The sequence below is a fragment of the Artibeus jamaicensis genome, unplaced genomic scaffold (assembly GCF_021234435.1).
Source record: "Artibeus jamaicensis isolate MK-2021 breed Jamaican fruit bat unplaced genomic scaffold, CSHL_Jam_final contig_1998, whole genome shotgun sequence".
In the NCBI taxonomy this organism is placed as follows: Eukaryota; Metazoa; Chordata; class Mammalia; order Chiroptera; family Phyllostomidae; genus Artibeus; species Artibeus jamaicensis.
This window is the reverse complement of record NW_026521407.1, coordinates 18,603,984-18,619,192: the sequence shown is the minus strand read 5'-3', so window position 1 is coordinate 18,619,192 and position 15,209 is coordinate 18,603,984. Positions and strand designations below refer to the sequence as shown.

General features: G+C 32.8%; 1 protein-coding gene across 1 annotated transcript in view; it reads left to right on the top strand.

Annotated features, from left to right (window-relative positions):
- The window catches only part of ABCA5 (ATP binding cassette subfamily A member 5), a 62,413-nt gene that overhangs the window by 7,909 nt on the left and 39,295 nt on the right, over window positions 1-15,209 (top strand). The window contains exons 3-10 of the mRNA XM_053656456.1: window positions 789-993; window positions 3,724-3,885; window positions 4,748-4,836; window positions 6,780-7,009; window positions 8,581-8,722; window positions 9,631-9,819; window positions 11,259-11,406; window positions 14,046-14,214. Of these exons, the coding sequence (XP_053512431.1) occupies window positions 789-993; window positions 3,724-3,885; window positions 4,748-4,836; window positions 6,780-7,009; window positions 8,581-8,722; window positions 9,631-9,819; window positions 11,259-11,406; window positions 14,046-14,214 (1,334 nt within the window). The remainder of the gene's footprint in view (window positions 1-788; window positions 994-3,723; window positions 3,886-4,747; window positions 4,837-6,779; window positions 7,010-8,580; window positions 8,723-9,630; window positions 9,820-11,258; window positions 11,407-14,045; window positions 14,215-15,209) is intronic.

Sequence of the window (15,209 nt, the reverse complement as noted above, 5' to 3'; positions counted from 1 at the left end):
CTGAGAAATCCCCGGCACGGAACTCTGCAGACCACTTTTGACGCATCCGATCAGTCACAGCACCTTCTCCATACACCGCACAAGTCTTTTTCCTGTGTTTCAGTTGGCATTTTGACCCTTCTTGAAATAATAAAGCATATGTGCAGAAAATGTAATATATTGTCTTCCATTTTTCGATATTAAAATGGCTACGTAAAAATTCACCACTTTTGATACTTTTTTTTAAAACACACACTCATCTGACAGCTGTCACAAGATAATCTAACAAAATTGTTTTAAAAGAAGTAAAAGATAACTATGTGCTGCTAGAGTCATTTTACAGAAAAAAACCAAATGAACCTTTTTGGGCAGCCCAATATTGCAGTAAAAGTAAATGGAAAGGAAAATTAATATGCCTGTTGAGTTAGGTGAGATGATCAACACAGTATTTCTTTTTTTTTCCATTTTTTAAAATTTTATTTTATTTAATTATTTTTCAACTACAGTTTTCTGTCTTTTACTCCCATCCCAGCCCACCCCTCCCAGTGCTCCCCACCTCCCTCCCATTTCCACCCCCCTTAGTTGTTGTCCATGTGTCCTTTATACTAGTTCCTGTAAATCCTTCCCCTTTTTCCCCTGAAATTCAACACAGTATTTCTTTTAGGATAGAATTGCTTTTACTTTTTGCACTTAAGAACCAAATTTCTCATGTTTTTTTCTTAGTATTAGTTATATTATTTGCATAGAAATCTTGATGAATTTTGTTACCATTGTTACACCTCATAATCATTTTCTTTTCTTTATTATAGGAAATTCTATTTCCACTATTTTTTTTATTCTGGTTAATATTAATTAGCATGATGCATCCAAATAAGAAATACGAAGAAGTGCCTGATATGGAACTTAACTCTATGGACAAATCCATTCTCTCTAATGTAATTCTTGGATATACTCCAGCGACAAATGTTACAAGAAACATCATGCAAAAGGTTTCTACTGATCACCTGTCTGATGGTATTGTGAGCTTCTGTATATATTCTGTTACAAAAAGCTTCTGCAGTATTTTCCCACTTGCTTTATTGAGTAAATAATATTCTTAACTCTTAGACATGCCCCTTCACCAAAGTATATTTTTATAAAAATATTAAAATCATTTAGTTCTCCTGCCTTATTTTTCTTGTGAAGCCCGTAATTTATATTTTTTATAATAGAAAGCATAATTTCTTTGTTTGCTTACTTATGTATTTAATCCTCACCCAAGGGCATGGTTTATTGATTTTAGAGCAAGGGGGAGGGAGGGAGAGGGAGGGAGAGAATTACCGCTGTGAGAGAGAAACATTGACTGGTTGTTCTTTACATGTGCCCTGACTAGGGATTGAACCCCCCAACCTAGGTATGTGCCATAACTGGGAATCAAACCTGTGACCTTTTGGTCTACAGGATGATACTCCAACCAACTGAGCTACCCTCTCCAGGGCTAGTTTTATGGTTTAGTAGTTTATATTTAATTCTTAGGCCATTTATAAAATAAGTATATTTATACAGGATAAAACACCGGTGGCAGACACAAGTCCCATGGACTGAATCTGGCCCCTACCTTGTTTTATCCGGCCTGGCACCTTGTTTCCACCCATCAGCAGTGTGGAGCTCTTTGCCCCTAGTTAAGGAATAGTTACATTTATACAGTCCTAAAATTACATTCAGCTCTTTGAAGACAATTGCAAGGCTGATGCAGAAAATGAATTTGACACCTCTGGGATAAAAGATTTGAAGGAACATTTCATTTTGATTCTGTCTCATATATAATTAAGAAGCTGGAAATATATGATTAAGATTATAAAGCAGTGACCTTTTCATACTGCCATGCTTATTTCTGGAGGTATATGGTGTAAACCAAAGAAGTACTTAGTTTTGGAGACTATGGCTGTTGCTAAGTACCTAAGTCTATTTTCCTCAGTTTGTACTTCTCACAAAGAAATGTACTAGAAAACAGTGTAATCAGTGAGGTCCTAATGGGTCTAAAGTGGCTGAGAAAGAACCTAAGACAGGAACTGGAGAAAGTGACAGAAATATTCATACTGTGGTGATTGATTTCATGAAATGCTCAACTGTAGAAAGTAACAGATTAACAGGTCTTCTATAGGGTAGTTATAATCAACTTCTAGTCTGTTTTATCACATTATTAGATAGTGTGTCATTGAATAGAAGATGTTTCTACAGTCAGGAGTCAAACAAGTTTTCCCCCCCTGATTTTTTTTGCTTATTGATACTTAATATTTTTTATCAAACACGTATCTTATTGGTATGTAACATGTTTGTTGGTTTATCATATGAAGCACAAGTAGCATGGATAACTATAAGAATTTAGCATACGAGCTCAAAAGCTGATGAGAAATGTCAAGGACAAAATTCATTGGTAAGTCTTAGTAGGAGAAAACACATACACCAAAGAAATTCAAGTCAATGTGTATCCACTTAAGTGCCAAAATAGCAGAAACATTTGTAGGTTTTTTAGAAGTTCTGTCTTTTTAATAACAGAACTGTCCAAAAGTGGGTTACACATACATACACGGTAACACGACTGAGCGGATGTTGAATTTAACACCCTTTTCATCCAAATCAGTCCTGAAGTTGCATGTCTTCCTTAAAAGTCTAGAAAATCACAATTTAACATGTAAGTAATACTTTATAAGTGACAAAGCATTTTCATATTTGCGGCTACACTTCAAATGAACATCCCACTGTGATCAGGTAGGAATTGTGGATGAGGATACTCCAGTTTAGAGAATTGTTTACCTGTGCTCGCACAGCGAATAAGTAATAAAATTACATACTGATCCTGTGTTCTTTCCATTTCACCACATGTTCTGAAGCCCTGTACATAAAACTAGTTTCTTATAGATAAAATCTCAAGAAAATATTTGAACATTAGGGTTATCTGATGTGAGAGGAGCTGAATGATGACTATGGTATATTCTTTATATATCTTCCAAGAAAAGAACAAACAATATTGGGTTTAAGTGGCAATTTTTACTCAAAGAAGGATTGTATCATAGTTACTAAATTATACTCTTAGTATCTGAGAAGGATTATGGGATTTTCTTCATAAGAAGAAATATTTGATAAGCCAATCAGAGAAACACAAGTACCATATGATTTTACTCATATGTGGAACCTAATGAACAAACTGAACTAGCAAGCAAAATAGCGACAGAATCATAGCGAATGGACAGCTTTGGGTGGGGGGTTAGGGGTGGAGGGATCCAGCAAAAAAGAAAAAAGAAGAACTTGGGGATGAGGACAACAGTATAGTGATTGGGGGGTGGCGGAGAGAGAGGCAGGTAAGTGTGGGGGGATAGATGGTAATGGGAAAAAATACAATTAAAATATTTGAAAGTAAAATATCTACTCATTGATCAAGGAGTTATTTGTATAGGTTTACCTGGAGGTAGGTAAGTGAACTGCTCCTATTACGTATGAAGTATGTACTTTTATACTAATAACATGTGTTACACTGACATAATATACGTAATTAAATGACAGTTAAATAGTATGTAAAATTTACTATTTGGTTTTTTTTTTAGTGTTTTTTAGAAGGGCTCTGATCATTCTCCAAGAAGCTAGAGCATAAAATAAATGTTTATAAAATATGACATAGATCAAATACAATGGTAAATTTGGTCTATTGTATTAGGTGAACTATTTCAATTTGTGAGTTAACTATATTGTTGTAATATTTTATAGTCATAATTACTGAAGAATATACAAGTGAAAAAGAGTTGCTAGCATCCAGCCTTTCTAAGAGCAACAACTTTGTAGGTGTGATTTTCAAAGACTTCATGTCCTACGAACTCCGTTTTTTTCCTGATATGATACCAGTATCTTCAATTTACATGGATTCAAGAGGTAAACAGCTCTAAAAAATAATTGAAAATCAGTTAAATGCATGTTTCTGCTGCTCTTAGTTCATATGCAAAATTTTAATGGGGTCCAGCATTGGCATTTTTTTAAACATACTTTTTCAGATAAGAAAACTGTCAAGTGTAGCATAAAAATATAAATATACTTAAATAACTACCTATCTATGTCTGCATATATAACAGTTTATATAGCATCCATTTTCATTTAATACATTTATATAATTACAGTAACAAAATGAAAATGTATCTTGAAATATATGATTCTATAAATCTGTATTTTTTCCCTATATAGTTATTTTCAGAAATGGTATATTATGTATCTAAAATTTCAAAGTTTTCCACTAGCAAACTTTATTAGTTTTATGTTTGAAGCATGGAAAATAGCCTTCAGTGCTTAAACTAATGAAGAGATGTTACTAACAATAAAAATTTGTTGAGCAATGTTGAAGTCACTGTGCTAATTACTGAATTTTTTCCTTAGAGAATTTTTTTCTATTGTCTTAACCCAGACTTGTCTTTGCATCTGGAAATGCTTCGAAGCTGTCATTGTAGAATAACTTATCTTAAAACAGAAAAGTGACTTATTTTAGATAACCGTGTTTACAATTAATTTCTTTCCACTTGTTTTCATTTACTATTCATTATCCTAACACATGTTAACATATTTCAGAAATTTCAAATAATCAGGAGTGTGATATTATTTGCCTTTGAAAGATAATTGCTTATTTTCTTTAGTCCTGTATAGATTGAGTGGTCCTTTTACTTTGGTAAGCCCCCATAAGTTATCTTTAAAAAATGGCATTTGCAAGTCTTGCAAAATCTTATGTCTCACATTTGCCCCCCCATAGCTGGCTGTTCAAAATCATGTGAGGCTGTTCGATTCTGGTCCTCAGGATTCACAGTTTTACAAGCATCCATAGATGCTGCCATTATACAGGTAACTATGATCAAGGAAGAAAAATAAAGCCAAACTGTTTTAACAATTAAGCCCTATGTCTTTACAACAGGATTTGGTTTGACTGCTATCAAATGTATAAAAGACATAACTTATTACAACTCTTTTAAGAAAAAAAAGATAAAAAGGGGGAGGGATTTGGAGGAACAAATAGGAAGGACACAGGGATGAGAATTAAGGGGGGTGGAAATGGGAGGAAGGTGGGGAGCAAGGGGCGGGGGAGGGAATGGGATGGGAAAAATAGACAAAAAACTATACTTGAAAAATAACTAAATAAAATTAATTATAAAAAAAGAAAAAAGATAAGGAAGAAGTGATAGTTTCTGTTTTAATGTTTTTGAAACCCACATTTATTGGATGGTTTCTAAGTGTATGATTCAGCATTCTACACATCTGTATTATTTTCATCTGGGTTGACCACAGGCAGTATTTATGAAAGATCTATATTTGCAGATGTTTCCCCTCAAATAAAAATAACTTAAAGAAAGTGCATATCTCTGTCTTAATTACAGTAATAGGTTTTATTTTTTAATTTAAGAAATGTGTCACTTATTTGCCAAACATTATTCTAAGTTATGTACTAATATTAACCAGTTTAATCTTTACCAACCTCATGAGATTGGTGCTGTTATGCCCATTTTATATGTGAAACTGAAGCACAGAAAAATTAAGTTATTTTTCCAAAACTTAGTTAATTAATTTCAAAACTAGTTCAAACTCTGGCTTTTTGGCTCCCAATACTTTTTTTTAAATACCATACTGCTAGTAGGATTGCATATACATGACAGTTATATTTTATTTTATTATTTTTAAAAGATTTTATTTATTTATTTATCTTTAGAGGGGAAGGGAAGGAGCGAGGGAGAGAAATATCAATGTATGGTTGCCTCTTGTGCGTCCCCTGGTGGGAACTAGCCTGCAACCCAGGAATATGCTCTGACTGGGAATCGAACCTCGATCCTCTGGTTCGCAGGCCCATACCCAATCCACTAAGCTACACCAGCCAGGGCATGACAGTTATATTTTAAAGACATTCTTATACCTGATCCAGTGTTTCACATTTTTGTAAAAATGAATAAGGGACCTTGAGCAGAAGACCTATCTCTCATATTTGTCAGATTCCTACATAATAAAATGATTATAATAATGCTTTGTTTAACAGGGTTGTTATAAGAAACAAATGAGATGATATATATAGAATTGTCTTATAAACTCTCACACATGGTATATGTATTACAGATATGTAATATTACACAAACGCAATAGTACAAAAGTTTAACGTAAAGACTATATACCACTTTGCAGGTGTTTTAGTGCTTATTTATGTTTGGGCCAAAGACCTTAACCATCTTCAAACCAGACCACCCTGGTTTGAATAGGCCAAGCAGATGTCATTTTAGACATTCAGTTGAATATTAGGTAGAAGTATCACAGGGCATAGCTTTATTCTATTTATACATGCTGAACATATGTATTTTTAAAACAATAGAAGGGCATACTATACACTTTTTAAAAAATACTATTTAAGAACATTTTTAATGAGAGTCATTCTTTCATGGTACTAACAATCATTCTTTAATTCCTCAATTTTATAAATGCATATTTTTGTTAATATACCTAAATAATTGCCTGCTTAAAATAATAATTGTGAAATTTTATTTTCTTTGACAAATTATTTTATCAAAACTTGTATACTTCCCAACTTTAGACTTTAAACTTGATGGTCTGTTTCCAGAATAAATAAAATCAATATTCTGCTCTGTTGTGATGTTGTGGTCAATTACTTTATTTCAGGTGTATAACTTCTTGAGGATTGTATATGTATTAGGTTATTGACTATATTTTTGTGTGTATTTATCACACTTTGTTAAGGACTATCGTCAGAACAAAATTAATCAAATGTATTTACCGTTTTTCAATTATAGTTGAAGACCAATGTTTCTTTGTGGAAGGAGCTGGAGTCAACGAAAGCTGTTATTATGGGAGAAACTGCCATTGTAGAAATAGATACCTTTCCCCGAGGAGTAATTTTAATATACTTAATAATAGCATTTTCACCCTTTGGATACTTTTTGGCAATTCATATCGTGGCAGAAAAAGAGAAAAAGTTAAAAGAATTTTTAAAGATAATGGGACTTCATGACACTGCCTTTTGGTATGTTATTAAAAGTTTACTCAATATGATTAATAACCATATTAAATATACAAATATTCAGAATTTTAATTTTGTTATTCACCTGGCTTGGTAAGAGGGCTACTGACCCTGTTTTCTTACAATGATTGTCTTTGTCTTAAAATTTGAAACTATTGAATAAGCTTCAGCAATTGATTGCCTTGTTTTAACATAAGAAAATTGAGATTTGTACCGTATGGTAACATGACATGTTTAACTTTATTTCACATTTTGTTTGCATAGATGAAGTGTGCACCATGCATTTCAGGGTATTTTACAGTGCATAGAATATATGAGGACTTGGAAAGCTAGAAATTAATTGCCTGGTGTAATCCTCCCCCAATATCATAATATATATGTTATTTAAAATTTAGTGGAAATGATTGAAGTTTGCATATGTAATTTATAGGCTTTTTTTCACCTGAGAAAAAAGTTATTTGTGTGAATTAAAATGAAAATATACAAATAATTTATGAAGAAACAAAGAAAAATGTTTTTACAAGTGAGCGATTTTTTCTACAATGATAATTTTATAGAGACATGAATTTTTGTTAGTAATTCTAGGCCTATTTTTCTTACTTTCCCCAATATGTTGTAAGATTTATTTTGACCTTATTTAGGGAGAAAAACTAATGTATTTTTGGAGAAAAATTAATAAGTATGTGAGTTGGCAGTATAGTCCATTTCACAAAATTTTATCCCATTTAGCCCAAAGCAACGATTAATTATAACACTTTACCTAATGGGAATGTTGTATACAACATATTTTCTTTGTTCCTTTTTTTCTCCTGTCATTTTAGTAGTGATTGGTTTTTAAGATGCGTTGGATTATTAAGGTGCTTTGTGAGGACACTGTAGCTGGACGAGTTTAGGCAAATCAATCTTTCAGTACCTCAGTTTTACCTCTGTAGAATAATGCATTCAGTGTTGGTAATTTAGATGTTCTTTCTCCCTGTTTCAGTGATTTTTATGGTAGCATACATTAAATCATGATCTACTAATTTGAACAATAAAGATAAAATGAAAATAAATGCTGTAGAAATTCCACTGAGCCCTAATTGAAGGAGAATTTTCTAGCAAATATAGTGAATCCATTGTTGATCTTCTTGATCTGATGTGTAAATATGTAGTCATTATATTATTGATTGGTGAGGTAGTACTTATTGTTTAAACTGCCATAAGTTATCAAAGGTTTCATTGTAGCACATGCCATAAAGAAAATTGTTAGTGACTCTTGCATTTTAAGAAAATCAGAAATGTTTTGTGTTATTGAACTTTTGAAATGTTAAAGTTAATCATGAATTGTTATTAATTTGTTTTTTGACACTTGCAAAGATAATTACCATTTCTTATATGTATCAGAATATAAATTAACTACTACTGTATTTTAATTATAAGAGCATCAATTTTCAATAAAAGAACAAATGAACAGATTGACTTAATTTTAAAGATAATGTGGCTGAAATAAAGATGAAATTTTATTTAATGTGATTTGTTTTTAACTTTTAAAACCTATGCTTTTAACTGTAAATGTGTTTGCATTCTCCTTTTAGGCTCTCCTGGGTTCTTCTCTACACAAGTTTGATTTTTCTTATGTCCATTCTTATGGCAGTCATTGCAACAGCTTCTTCATTATTCCCTCAAAGTAGCTGCATTGTGATATTTCTACTTTTTTTCCTGTATGGTCAGTCATCTGTAAGTATTTTAACTTGAGGTGGGAATACAGAACTGCCAAAATATCTGATTAATATAGCAAAGTCTTATTCTTTATTTATAGTCAATTTCCCAAGAAAGAAAGATTGTTACAAGGCTGCTGATAAATGACTTACATATAGCATCATTATACCTCCATATTTTTAGGAAAGGTACAAAATAGTCTCAGATTTAAATATTACGTATTTTCATCTAATTTATTTTCACATACAAATCCTTTGAGTCTGTCTTTTACTATCTTCACGTAACATGTGCTTTTAAGAGTGTGTAGTAGTGGACTTGTTACGCCTTTGTTTTCCTGAAATTCTCACTGTTTCAAGTTAATTTATTTTACAGGATGATGTCATATAGAGATATGTCTTTGTAAATACAGCTCTTAGGTATTCATTTGGTATATTGGCTGAATGCTGGCTGTTAATGACCAGCCTTTAAGTGGTTCCTGTTTCCATTCTGATTGGTTTATGGACCCATGCTGTACTAGTTGTTAAATATCTGACTATCACCTGTTTTCTTCAACATAATAATTTACATATTATGTGTATACTTCTCTATATAACTGCCCAGTTTTTAACTGGTTTTGTTTCATATCGATGCATAAAATTTTAAAGATGGTTCCTGTATTTAAAAGCTCATTTAAAGCTTTTAAAAAGCTTTATTGTTTTTTCGTGTATGTATTGCATCTAACCGCAGAAATGCATAGCTGTTTATGGTTTGTAGTACAGGTGATCATGTTTGCCTGTTATATAGATAAAACTCGTCAGTTTAAATTTTTAAATGTATGTTACTATTTTTATGAAAATAAAATACCAGAGCATTCAGAAATTAATTGTATTCATCTTAATACCAGTGTATGTGAACAAAGTATTAACCTTAACATTTATATTTTATAGGTATTTTTTGCTTTAATGCTGACACCGATTTTTAAAAAGTCAAAACATGTGGGAATAGTTGAATTTTTAGTCACTGTGGCTTTTGGATTTGTTGGCCTTTTGATAGTCTTCGTGGAAAGTTTCCCCAAATCGTTAGTGTGGCTTCTGAGTCCTTTCTGTCAGTGTACTTTTTTGATTGGAATTGCACAGGTAGGTGGTACGTTCATGTTGCCTTCATGAAACATTTTCCATTTCATACAACATGTTACACTACCATGAATACTACCTCTGATTTGGAAAAAATTGTTTTCTCGACATGAGAAAAGAATGATATTTGAATACTGTAGGATATTTTATATTGGTTTCATTTATTTCTTCTCCATTTTTAATTTATATTCTCTCCCTTTTTAATTTGTACCCTCTGTTTATAAATTCTCCACTTTCTACTTCAATGTATCTCAGCAATCTAGTCCATTGCACTAACTCAGTTGTTGGAAGTCATTAGTTTAAGCATCAGGTAGTTTAGATTGCTTTGTGGCCTCGTACCTTGCTGCCTGATGTAAAATAATCTCAGACATGTGCCTGGAGAAGATTCTGTATGGAGCAGAACAAATTTTTCATGACTGTAAGAGTAAAATAAGTAGACCTGGTGGATTATTGCCCAAGATTCATGGGCTTGTCATTCACCTAAATAATATTTAGATTTATAAATTTGATTTTTATTAGTCTTTAAAGGAACTGTCAGGTTCTTAGGGAGAAATTCTTATAAGGAAATGTTTTATGTAACAGAATTAATTTGGTTAATGTAACTACTTAGTATGAGATTATTCATGTCGGCTAGGTAGAATATTCTTATTTGTGAGAATTAAGATAGATTATTTATAACAATATTGAGTGAAGTGAATTTTAATTACTTATGACATAAGAGTTGATGTTACACATTTTGGAAATCCACTGAGTCCCCTTGACTTTGGAAGGTAGAATTATAGATTCATAGGTCTTTGTTGTGAGTGGAAGGGACTTTTCATCTCCCTTCATTTCGTAGATGAGCAGTCTGGAATTCAGAATGGTACATTCAAGTTTATTCACTTAATGACAGGTCTAGGACCTAAATGAAGCACCAAACTCTGGTATTTTTTTTCTGCTCTATCACATATGTTTTCTCTGAATAACTTAATATTTGTGTTAGTGATTATGTTAATTAATTATAGTGCCTTCTGTTTTTTTAATATTGAAAAGATGCTGACCATACTTTTGTCCTCTAATGCTTAATTTGTTTGCCTTCTTTATGGACCATAACCCTTTTGTTTGCATTAGTTAGTATTAACATCGTACTTTATATTTATTTCATTTAATAGTAATAGAATTAAATGCCTCAAAGAGGGGATGTATACGACATACTGGTTTTAGAAGCACAAAATTAAAGACATGATTGAAATGGATTGCTGTGATAAACTCATAGTTTGTTAACGTTCTTACTGTTTTCCTTATAAATTTATATTTCTAATTTGGTAGACTCGAATCTGTTAAGAGGCCCAGTTTGACTACTGTCACTCTGGCTATAAGTAGTAACTCTAGGCAGTGTTAACTTTTGCTTATCGGTATTTTATCATTTTTATATAATAAAGTTGCTCTTTCTGTTTTTTCAGGTCATGCATTTGGAAGATATTAATGAAGGTGCTTTATTTTCTAATTTGACTGAAGGCCCATATCCTCTAATTATTACTATTATTGTGCTAGCATTTAATAGCATAATCTATGTGCTCTTGGCTGTTTATCTTGATCAAGTCATTCCAGGTAGGCAGATGATTGGTTTTACCTTTAAAGATTTTTTTAGGATTTTTTTGTCCACATAGGGTCAAGTTCATTTTAATTTTTTCTAGCCAGAGTACCCAACTTACATTCATGTTAAAGCTTTTAATATGTATATTTTATACCTTATGTCTTAACTACTAGTGAACATAGGAAGATTGTGTAAAAAGAGAGCAGTTTGTGTTGAAAGTTGGAGGTCCCTCACTGAACTTCTTAACTTCCTTATGTCTGTCTTCTTTGGCTAAAGTGTTTCATAATTTTACCCTCTGAGGTCCAGAACTATGATGCAGTCTTGCATCTCCTAACATTCCCCTCATCTCCTTCCTGCCTCTGTAGCAGCGATTTTCAACCATTGTGCCACAAGAATATTTAAAACGTGCAATATTTGACTGTTTAATCAGGGGCACTGACCTCTTTTCCCTTAGATTGTCAAATAAAAAATGACTACAGACAATATAACAATAACCATATGGTGTGAATGAATCAAAATTAGACCTATTTTTTTGTCAAATCAGAAAAAAATTTTTTTGATGTGCTGCAGAATTTTAGTAATTAGTTTGATGTGTGCCATGAGATAAACATGGCTGAAAATCACTGATCTCCTACTAAATGTCCAGTACCCTGTTAACATTTTTCTCAAGTTCCTCATTACTTTTGTCTCTGTTCCAGACCTGCATTGTTTTGTACAGTAACTGATTGACACATGTGGCTTTTAATTTTTTTTTTCTTTTTTTAAATTCTTATCCGAGGACATGCTCATTGATTTTAGAGAGAAGGGAAGAGGGAGAGGGAGAGAAACAGCAATCAATTGCTCTTGCACGCATGCCAACTGGGGACTAACCTCGCAACCTGGGCATCTGCCCTGACCCGGAAGTGAACCTGAGACCTCTTGGTTTACAGGAAGATGCTCCAACGAACTGAGCCACACTAACCAGGGTTGTGGCTTTTGAATTTTAAATTAATTAGAATTAAATAAATTAACACTTTATTTCCTCATAGTACAAGTCACACTGCAAGTGCTAGTAGCCACATGCGATTGTACCATATTCATTGTAGACTTAGGACATTTGCATCATTACAGAAAGTTGTATTGGGCAGCACTGGTCTAGACTTGTAATACTGCTTATCTAATTACCTAACTTAGATCTAAGAACTTCACCATTCCCTTTAATCAAATTAATCACCTCTCAAAAAACTTAGTGGGCATATCCTTACTAGATAGGTGTACTAATTAAATAGAAACTCATTATATTTTAATATCTTCCACAATACTTTTATGTATTTAATCTTTCCTTATCATTATCCCCTTCCTTATTATATTTAATATTCATTTGTACAGTCTTACTAACCTATTTAAACACACTTCCGGCATATCAGGTTCTTTTTAGCTACTCATATCAGAAAATCTAATTGGCTTAAACAAGAAGGATTTAGAGGGTGTACAAGAAGGAAATCAATTGTTTGACTTAAAAGGAAGTTGAGAGATAGGATGGGCTTCAAGCTGTTTGACTTGCTCAACTGTGTCATTGAGGACCCACTTTCTCCATGCTTTTGGCACCTTTGTCTCAGAGTCTGGCAGATTTGCCTTCCTCGTGGCCGCAGGGTGTTACACTTCTGTGTTCATGGCCAGTGGGAGAGGGAGAACGCACCTTCCCCCCAACTAAGCCCTTTGCTTCTGTCTTATTGGTTACATGTTTCTATCTGGAGCAGTAACAGCTACTAGAGCTTGCCAAGAACCGATTAGGTTGATTAGAATCTTCTGTGTAATTGGGATCAGATTTCTTTGAAACAGGTGGCCATCTAGAAGAGTAGTAGATATTTAAAGAATGAGTGTTAACCCTGGCTGGCGTGGCTCAGTGGATTGCATGCTAGCCTGTGAGCTACAGGGTTACTGGTTCAATTCCCAGTTAGGGCACGTGCCTGGGTTGTGGGCTACGTCAGGTCCCCAACAGGGAGTGCTCAAGTGGCAACCACACATCGATGTTTCTCACCCTCTGTTTTTCCCTACCTTCCCCTCTCGCTAAAATAAACAAATAAAATCTTATAAAATTAGAGAGTGTTGGTTTTGGGGAAGAAAGGGGGGGGGAAATGGGTACATGCTATCTGGGCAACTATCACTGTCTGCCATATACATAAGTCTGTATCTGTCCTGTTGCTGTATTAGTCTCCTAATTCTAAAAAGTCTTCTCTATGAACTATGTTTATTTTTCTAAACAGCTCCTATTTTCAAAGATTAAGATGATATATTTAGGCTTCGAGGATATGTCTCCTATCCAGATATAAGCTTTTCCTCTTCTGGGCTCTTACTAGCATTTTGGATGCTATGCCTCATGTTCTGCGTTGTGTTTTAGCCACTTAGTGTATATGTACATTCATAAAGATTTAAGTTCCTTTGGGCAGGAAATTTACTCACCTGTACATTCCCAGGCACTCTTAGCAACTCTAAAACTATTTATGGACTGACGTATTTGTCAATAGAACTTATCTTTCACACAATATGGATTTAGTACTTTATATCTGAACTTTGCATTTAGGTTGTTATATATTTCACATACTGCCTTTATGATTTGAAAACTCATTTTTCAGAAATAATTTATGATAACTCAGTTTTTTAATTTTTTCAGGGGAATTCGGCTTACGGAGACCATCTTTATATTTTCTGAAGCCATCCTATTGGTCAAAGAACAAAAGAAATTATAAGGAGTTATCTGAGGGCAATGTTAATGGGAATATTAGTTTTAGTGAAATTGTTGAGCCTGTTTCTTCAGAATTTACAGGAAAAGAAGCCATAAGGTATGATTCAGTCTTTGACAATTTAGGCATAAGAATTGCTGATGGGACATGCCCCATTTAAATCCTGTCTCTTACATAACATATGTAAGTAATGTATGTTTTTTAAAACAGCATTAATAAGGGCTACTTGTACTTTAAGTTCTTATTTTCTTTGCAACCATTTAGAAAAAGGTTGCTGCTAGATTTGAAATGTTATGTGTCATAGAAAAAATTTGAAAGTAATAAAACTAGGTTTTGACTGAGTTATTTTAAATTTTCTCTGTTTTGTCAATCAAAACATAATAAATATTAAGTTTATAATTTGATTCAGGATATGTTGTCTAGATTATATAACATTAAATCATCCTCTGTTTTCATCCTAATTTCATAGACTTTTAGGTATTGTGACATAATTAGAGTATCAGTTTAATTTCTAAAGACCAAAGAAATTAATCACTATCTTTACCAGGTCAGTCAAAACCAACTTAAAAAATAACAATTAGAAAGCAAAAAGAAATAAAAATTACAGGAAAAGTGAAGTATCATTTATTATTTAAGTTTAACAAAAAATATATATATAAGCGAGGGAGAATGAAATACTTAGGATATAATTAGCGGGCCAGCAGTCTGCCCTCTCAAGACTAAAATTCAAACTGGTTAATAAAACTTATGTAAAACATTTAAAGTGGAATGAGAGAATCACTTCACATTTATAGACAGTTTGAAATGTGTACTGATGTGAATAAATAGCAATTGGTTTTTAACTTCCCTTAACTGATGTAATGAGTATTTGATTAGTTGCAAGCAGAAAAATATCAAAAGATGAAAACAAATCTCTAAATTGCTTGAGTCAAATGCTTCACTTTGTTTTTAGAAGTTGGCTCATGGAAAATGAATGAATGACATTTAAAATGGAGAGGCATACTGTATTTTTCTCTTGTAGTTTCTTTAAACCACTTTTATAATTATTGTCAACTCTGGTTAATTATTTTAGTAGGAAGGTACTTTATTAGTAT